General features: G+C 43.4%; 1 protein-coding gene across 1 annotated transcript; it reads right to left on the bottom strand.

Moving 5' to 3' along the window:
- Positions 1-7,574: 7,574 nt before the first annotated feature.
- LOC127051292 (up-regulator of cell proliferation-like) lies at positions 7,575-8,505 on the bottom strand. Its single transcript, XM_050953379.1, is given in 2 exon segments — positions 7,575-7,949; positions 7,951-8,505. Coding segments are annotated over 2 exon segments (930 nt in total).
- Positions 8,506-9,151: the final 646 nt, after the last annotated feature.

Genomic DNA, 9,151 nt, shown 5'->3' with positions numbered 1-9,151 from the left:
AAATACCCTGCTGCTGGCGTGATTGATGGCTCCTGAATCCAAACAGCTTCTGCCCACCATGCGCCCACTGCCTGACCCAGAGCACATGTGTTTGAATTGTCTAATCAGGGTGGCGATATCACGCCCTATGCAAAGAACCGTGGGGACGCTTTGGCTAGGCCAACAGGGCTCTGTCAGAACCATTCTCCTGAGCCAAACAGGGTTGGGCTGGCCAGGGGCAGGCGGGAAAGGGAGCTGATAGCGTAGTTCCTTGGAGTCAGGTGCGAGGGGGCACTGTGTGCAGGGAGCAGGGTGCAGGCACTTCCCCCTCACACTCAGTACAGTCCCCAACACCCAGTGATGATAAAGGGTGCTCTCCCCTGGCTGTCAGTGCTGACCTCAATGCTGCGCTACAGGGTACTATGAGCGATTCATAGTCTGCCCCCGCGGCCTTTCCAGTACAGAATTGTTCCCTACAATCAGCTTTCCAAGGCTTTGCTCAATTTTTAATTTTAAATGGCACCAGGTCCCAGCCCTGGTCTTGGAAGGCGATTCCCAACTTTAATGCATCCCACAAGGGGTTTTCCTGATATTCTGTCCAAATCCCCCCTCCTGGAATTTGATGCTGATTGCTACCTGTGCCGGGTTGTGCCTGGGCCTTCGTTGCCCCCTGCTGGAGAACCCCCTGTCCTACTACACTCTCCCCCACACAAACAGCGGCAGAGGAAGGTCCTCTAGGTCTGCCTAGAAAGGCTGCACGGATGCTGTCATAATTCTAAAAAGAAGGGTAACAACCCTCCTGTGTACAATACTATAAAATCCCTCCTGGCCATAGACACCAAAATCCTTTTACCTGTGTCATAAACAGATAGTTAAGGGTTAATGTCTCTTTTACTTGTAAAGGGTTAAGAAGCTCAGTAACCCTGGCTGACACCTGACCAGAGGACCAATAGGGGGACAAGATACTTTCAAATCTTGGTGGAGGGAAGTCTTTGTTTGTGCTCTTGGTTTATCCCTGTTTTGCTGTAATTTTGAACCTAAGGCTAGAGGTGGTTCCTCTGGGCTCTTTGAATCTGAATACCCTGTAAAGTTATTTTTCATCCTGATTTTACAGAGATGATTTTTACCTTTTCTTTAATTAAAATTCTTTTAAGAACCTGATTGATTTTTCATTGTTTTAACCATTTGTGCTCAGCATATGCCGTAACAGCAGTGTGTTTGCCACAAGAGGAAATTGAATAATTAAACGCCAGTGGGCCATGTGTTTTTGCCCAGGTGGCAAGCCTCACGAGGGAGGACTCGGACAGCCTTGTGAGTAAGAATGTTTAAAGGAAGAGACCAGGAAGGGTGGGGGCTAGTTGAGAAGCCCACCCTCCTAGCTAAACTGGTAGTGGAACAAGCCAGTGCCCATGGAAGGGACGGTTCAGCGAGGAAAGCAGGATCGGGCCCAAATGGGCAGGCAACAGATAGAGAGATTGGAAAACAGGTTGGAAATTTTGAGGGCATAGTGGAAGGAAGAAGTAAGTAAGTATAAGCATGCGGATTTCAAATACCCAGGACAATACTTGAAATGGTGATTTGAGTTGATAAAAAGTGGCGCTGGGAGACAAGCAAGTAATTTAAGGAAAAAATGAGAAGGAAAAAGAACAGAACAAATTAACTGGAAAAAATAATAGCTAGCAAGCTCAGTCCAAAGGTAAGATGCTGGCCCCATTCAAGGGTTCTACTCACAGCTAAGGATTGGCTGACAACCAAGAAAAGGGGGAAGGGGGAGGCTTGAATGTGCCCAAGCAGCTGTAAAATCTGCAAAACACTGCCAGGCATTAATGAAATGTGTTAAGTTTCTTTTCTCACAGGTAAAGAAGTGCTACCCAAAGACCCTAGCAGCCCTGCCACTCCTTGGAACCAGGAGACTGGATCTATGTAAAGGTCCACCAACAAAAGACTGCTTTGGCTCCATGCTGGAGAGGCCCTTTCCAAGTCCTGCTAACTTCCAACACTGCTGTGAAGTGCCAAGGACTGTCTGCTTGGCCCCATGCTTCTCACTGCAAAAAGACCCCTCCACCTCGGGAGGATTCTCCTACTGATGATTAGCCTATTTCTCCTTCTAGCTCTGCTGTGCCTTCTGGACAGCAGGGAAAAAGGATAAGGTGAAGTGCTACTAACCTCTCCCTTGTCCACTGACAGACCTACTGTGCCTTTGGATATTTCTAGAAGAAGCAAAACCATTACAGGGTGATGTGCTGGTAACCTCTCCCTTGTAGGATGCTGAACCACAATTGTTTCAGGAAAGAAGGAACACTCGCTCTACTGAAATTGCCAAAATCCAGGAATTCCTGACTATAAAGGACATTAAGAACTGACCCTGGTGAAGAAACAAAGAATTATACACTGGCAGGAAGAAATTTGTGGGACCCATGCTTGGGAATGTGGTATTGATTGGATGTTGGGGTTTATTCTACAGGCTGCGCCCTGTGTTTTGGATAAATTCTTCAGCATGTATTGCCTTCTCGAATTGAATTTTAAATGACAAGTACCAAAGGTACCTTGTTGCCACTGCCCCTGCCATCTCCTCCATTACACTGTTACCCCTGTAATACATCCAAATACAGACAATGCCATATACCAATGGCCAAGGCCTTCAAACTTAAGTGATTTATTTAAAGATTGTGTGGAAAAAAGAAAAAATATTTTTAAAGTTCAGGATATCCCACATAAGCAAACAGTTGAGTGGAAAACAAATGGATTAGTGGAAATAGAAATATATATCACTACAAATGAACCCCAAGAATCTGTAATTGAAATTGATGGGTTCCATAGTGAAATAGCTATGATGGCTGTTCTTGGAGTTTGCAATGTGTTAGATGAAAAAGGCCCTTATTGTTATTTAGTCACCCAATTAGTGAATAATCAAAAGAATACTCAAAGAGTTTGTTCTGCCACAGGAAATTTCACCTGTATAGAAATTAGTCCAGTGACTAATAATGTAACCTGTACCTTATTGCAATACACCCCCTCCTATGCTATTAATGTTAATGCCTCTTGAAAGTATCTGAGATTAGTTAAATAACAGATGTGATATAGTACTACACAAAAGAGAGATGTATTAGGATATCAATGGACTGTGATTAATACTACACTGAGACTGTCACATTTACGTTGCCCTTATCCAGTTTCCAGATCTCCTCTACATACCCAAATTGCTCACAAGGGGCTGCCATTAGATTAGCACAACAGAGGGCCTGGGTTATTTCCTTTAGAAAGAAGAGGGATTTGACCATTTCCCTATGGGATGGGGCCAATAGTGCAGCAGCAGTTTGGAATATTTTTAGGAACCAAGAACACGATGAGAAATTAGGCCAACTAGAGAAGGCCACTGGCACAGCTAACCCAAGTGCAGGCTGGAGTTGGTGAGTTACAAGTTATTTCTGCCCTTAGTTCTATGACCCAGAAATTACTGACAGAGATGGTATTGAATATCACTGAGGCTGGGAAGGCATTGCAGTGGGATCTAGCATGTTCAGAAATTCAGGATTTCCTGAATGACCAGCTGATGGCCATTCGGAGTGATCTTAAGCACCAGGCATGGCCCACTCCCCTTACAGACACTTCAGGAGTACCATCTGATCTGTGGCCATGAAGACATACTTGGAGATTTTTAGGATGAAATTGTATATATTCACACTGCTCCTCCCAAGCATATGGACTCGTAGGAGAGGTGTGGGCTCCCACATGCCGAATCCTGCCAGGTCCATGGGGAGGATGCATGTGGGACTGGATTATTCACCTTGACATCTGGGAGATTAGACCACCTGGTATACCTAACTGATTTATAGTCAGTGCCCTTAGAATAACACCTGACATTTGGATAGGAATAAGGAGTCAATGGACATTTGGCTGTTAGAACCCCCACAGCTTCAGTGTATATGTAAACTGAAGCCAGGGGAAGTTGTCACTGTTCATGACAATGTTTGTTGGGAAGGTAGGGGACAATGAACTACCGTGACAGGACACCTACTTTTTCAAGCTAATAATAGCTGTGTGTATGTTGAAGCCACCACGTTGCGAGATATACATTTTAATCTCACTACTGCTGCGGGCAATCATATTATTTACTGGCCTGCAGATAAAATTTCACAAGTAGCCCTTAGGTTTCAGGTATCCTTTAATTGGACTAGTGTAGTGCCTGATTGATTTCAAAATGTGCTTTCACTGTTACCAGAGGTTCAAAGAATCTCTGAAGTAGAAGGGCAAATTCATATGCTTCAAAATATATATATCAAGTTGAAAAGAATGCCTTTCATACAGCTTATAGAGTGTCTACTTTATGTACTAAGTATGATGTATTGTGCTTTGTGACTAAAACTGTCCAACAACCCCATCATATTATTATTATGGGAATGTTATTTTTTGTATTGTTATTTAGTTTAGGATTATGTTGTTGTGGTAAAGGATGTGATAATAATAATACCTTTCATGTCCAGGCTAATCATGCATTGTCATTACATCCAATCAAAACCCCTAAGTTTGAAACATTTGATGTAGAATCTGAAATCCATGGCTTAAGGCAAATAGAGGTTTGAGAATATTTGTTGTACTAGAAATACAAAAGGGGTGAGTGTGGAAGTAGAGCAAGGCCTGACAGTGATTGGAAGGGGATTTCAATGCAAACAGTCACCTCTGTGAGCAAGAGTCAGGCTAGCTGTAACCCTAATAACACGAGATTTGTAGAAGTGAGGATTGTGTGAGGCGAGTAGGAAAGAACTGTCTGAGAAGTTGTTGCGACCTTCTGTAGATAAGACAGAATGTGGACTAGAGTCAAAATAAGTGAGAAAAATAAGTTATCAGGATGACCTGTGTATAAACAAAATGCAGCTGTTGCTTATTATTGTATGTAACAAAAGGTATAAATGCTTGCTGTAATTGTTTACCTGGAGAGAGACTTGCCTAGGAGGGGGAAACCCTGTGTCCTAGCGCACTCTCCCCCTCCACGCAATTGCTAGAGAAATAAAGTATCTGACTTTGCTGCACCCAACCAAAAAGTGAGAACTGAGTTTTTCTCCAACACTGATTAGCAAGAAGCCACAAACACAATCCCCTTTAGGCATTCCAGCCCTTGATTTTCATCCAGACAAGTTGGTCTTGTACAGTGAGAGGTTATTGAAAACCCTATTCACTATACATAAGCTTCTACCAATCCAAAAGATCAGCACTTACCCCCAGGTCAATCATATATTTCAGATCTTACCCAAATATCATACTGTCAGCCAATCCTTAGTAAACTAACTAAAGATTTATTAATACAAGAAAAGAATAGAGTTTTATAAATGGTTAAGAAATCACATACATACAAATGACTGGAAAGTCCTTAGATCAGATTTGTAGCATTGACAGTGAATTTGCTGGTTTGCACACAAGTCTCTCTGGAATCATCCCAACAGGTCAGAATCCAAAGGGGAGCTTAGATGTAGAGTCTGTTAGAGCCTTTCCATGCATTTTCCAGGGTATTCCAAGTAACAGGCCTAAGGTTTCTCTTTTATAGCTGCAGTTTTTGAGCACAGCGTATGGCAGAAGACTTCTCTTCTTTGAGCCCACAAAGCCCAGCCTTTGAAGTGAATACTCTTATGCCTACATAGCTAATTCCACTACATTGATTTGCAGATGGGAACTGCTGGTCATTCATCATAACACGCAGAGATAAGCTGAAGACAATGTAGATAATATTATTAGCTTTCTGCAATGTCTCATATCTTTGATCTTAATGTTGACCAAACAAACAAAGTCACATACATAATGTAAAAGGCAATTAAGACATGAAAGGGATTTATCATCTACACACTAATTTGGTTACACTGTTAAACTTCCAGCAGGATATAGGTACAACTATTTAGCATCTCTCTTGATTCCTATTACTAAAAACAAATGGGTTAGTGATTGCTGGTCTCTTTACATCAAGTGATTTTTGTCCTGATTACAATTCTATTGCCTTTTGTTGCATTGTTATGGGTCATACACAGGTTAGTTGGTTTGCCAGCATAACAATCACTACCTATCAGCTTCATAGGAAACCCTTCCATCATCACCTGAGCTGCTATCCTGGGAGATGGAGCTAAAATATTAAGAAGTCAAAGTAAATTATCCTTTAACCATTGAGCTTTCAGCCTCAGATTTTAAGGCCAGAGGGGACCATCATGATCATCTAGTCTGACCTCCTGCACATCACAGGCCACAGAACCTCACCTACCCACTCCTGTAATAGACTCAGAACCTCTGGCTGAGTTACAGAAGTCCTGAAATCTATGGTTTAAAGACTTCAAGTTACAGAGAATACACCATTTACACTAGTTCAAACCAGCAAGCGACCCGTGCCCCATGCTGCAGAGGAAGGCAAAAACCCCCAGGGTCTCTGCCAATCTGACCTGGGGGAAAATTTCTTCCTGACCCCAAACATGGCGATCAGTTAGACCCTGAGCATGTGGGTAAGATGCATCAGTCAGACCCCTAGGAAAGAATTCTCTGTAGTAACTCAGAGCCCTCCCCATCTAGTGTCCCATCGCAGGCTGTTGGATGTATTTTCTACTAGTGGCTGTGGATGAGCCATATGCCATTGTGGGCAATCTCATCATATCATCACCTCCAGAAACTTATCAAGCTCAGTCTTGAAACAAGTTAGCTTTTTTGTCCTCACAACTTGCTTTGGAAGACTGTCCCAGAACTTCACTCCACTGATGGTAAGAAACCTCGTAACACTCCATTTCATGCATGAAATGCTCCACCTCTAAGAAACCAGCAGATATTAGTTTATCTAGTTTTGACAAATGTTGTTCTTGTTGCAGTTTCTATCATGTCTTGGACACGTACCTTTTTTTGCTTTCCTCCCTGCCCCCTTCCAACCCACAGTCTAGAAAATTCTCCCCGCTCCCCACAATATAATCTAGGCTAAATTTCATCCATTTCAAGAAGTAGTGTATTTCCACCTGAGAGAATTGTCTTATTCCAGTGTTGAATTTAACCATTCCCCCAGCTGAGTCATATTTATTCCATTCTGTATGTATCTCCAAGGGGCTCTTTTTCAGATGATGTTTAGCAGTCTCAGCATAGGTAGATCTTTCCTTCATCTAGCACAGTGTTTTTTCCATCTTTGCCAAGGATTTCAAAAGGTTCATCTTGGAGTTTGAGCCTTCCTATTTCAGTAACACACTTACTTGTCATCTATAAAGTCACATTTACACAGCTGGGTGTGGAGCTTTGCTCATTTCTCACTCAAATGAACTACAGAATGATTGTAGAAAGCCTCTATCTGGCTTTTCAGTTTCTGACCACTCTCCCCTTCCCAGCTGTAGCAACATTATTCCACAGCGCTCCCTGGAGTCTCAGTGTCTCCACAGTGATTTTTTTTTCCCTAGCGCAGGCTTAGTCAATTTTTTTTGGTCAAGGTCCAAATTTCTTGATCAAGGTATACTCAGGATCCAGACGTCAGAGAAAATAATAACAATGATAATTAATAAAAAGATTTTGGGGTCCATTCAAAAGTGTCTGGCAGTCTGGATTTGACCCACAGTCCACCTATTAAGTACCCCTGCTCTAGCATGTTTTCAGGTGCCCTGACATCTCCCAGTCCCATTCACCTGGATTCCTATGCTATGTGTTATTACAGCCATGGCTTTTATATTCATTCTCTTGGAAGATGAATTCACTAAACTTCCCACGGTGGTTTCAGCTTGTCTACCAAGTCTATGTAATTTATGGTGCTCTCCTTCACTGTCAAATTGAATTTGCTCAGTGTGAGCACCAGAGTGAATTTTTAAAGGAATTGCAGAAATTTTCACTACACTTCTCCATGTGACCATTAAAGATGAAATAGTATTTAGTGTCTGATCCCTCCCTGCAGGGATGAGAATAGTGTATTCTCTCTCATCAGTGCTCTCAGCAACTATGAACACTGCTGAGGAGACCTCTCTTAAAAACACTAAAGTGCAGCTAGTGAGACTCAATGTCTCCACGCAGGTTTGCAACCACAACGGGCTCTGCAAAAAGATCTGAATTCTTGCTCCCACCAGGGAAATACCCGACAATCTCAACCAGCCCATCTGTGATTTCCTGAGGGATGTTCACAGACTCCATATTACGATGGATGAAGAAATCGTGGTGCTGCTGGGAGGGGCTGAGAACCTCATTGAGGAGTTTGGACTTGGAGAAGCTGCAGCTCCCCAGCCGCGCAAAGGAAATGGTTGGCATTGCTGTGAGCACCAGGCTCTCCTCTCTGAACTCCCTGCTCTCTGCCAGGGAGTGCGGCCTCCATTTCCTCACAATGTCCCTCACGGCCCACAGCATTAGGGTGCACTTGGGGGTGTCGAGGGCAGGTAGCAGCAGAGGGAGGGCAAACTGGCACATGGACATTTTGGACAGGATCTCCTGCTGTAGGAAACTGTCTGAGCAAAGCAGAATGGCGCAGAGAACATCGAGGGGGTGCAGAGAAATTCCATCCAATGTCTTGTTCTCAGGATCAAGGTGTTCCATGCACATGACTTGTGTTTCTGGCCATCCCATTCAGAGCCATGACCTTCCTCAGGAAAAGCCACAGTAAATCCACTAAGGTCTGCGGATTCCCAGTCACTAGGATCTCACGTATGATTTCCTGGAGATCTCTGAACTTCTGTGTTACTCTAGGGTTAGCTTGGAAGGAACATGAGGAAATGCATTTTTCTCTGCAGAAAGACAGTAAAACAGGAGCAGAGATTCAGGCTGAATGTCATCTCAGATGTAGACTGTAAACCCTGTCCTCTCCTTCTCCCCTCCCCACTAATTTATTTTGTGGCTGGGGCCATTTTCAGAGAATCATAGATATTTCTAATGGAAAACCTACAGTCAGGCATCTCCCTGCTTATCATCCCTTCCCAGTGGCATTCACTATGAGCCTTAATACCATTGTCTTCACTGGGCCACTCCAGATTTACACTGGGATAACAGATCAGAATCTGGCCTTGATCCCATTAATGTCAATGGTAACTCTCTGGATGTACACCGGGGTGACTGAAGAATCCCCAACCTTGGTTCCATTGAGTAGGTGGACTGAATCCAGATAGACACATGTGTAACTCAGATGAGTAACTCCAGGGAGGTCTAGGTCGGATATTAGGAAACACTATTTCACTAGGAGGGTGGTGAAGCA

The sequence above is a fragment of the Gopherus flavomarginatus genome, chromosome 5 (genome assembly GCF_025201925.1).
Source record: "Gopherus flavomarginatus isolate rGopFla2 chromosome 5, rGopFla2.mat.asm, whole genome shotgun sequence".
Classification (NCBI taxonomy): Eukaryota; Metazoa; Chordata; order Testudines; family Testudinidae; genus Gopherus; species Gopherus flavomarginatus.
Note: the sequence above shows the minus strand (reverse complement) of the source record. Positions and strands in the feature narration are given on the sequence as shown.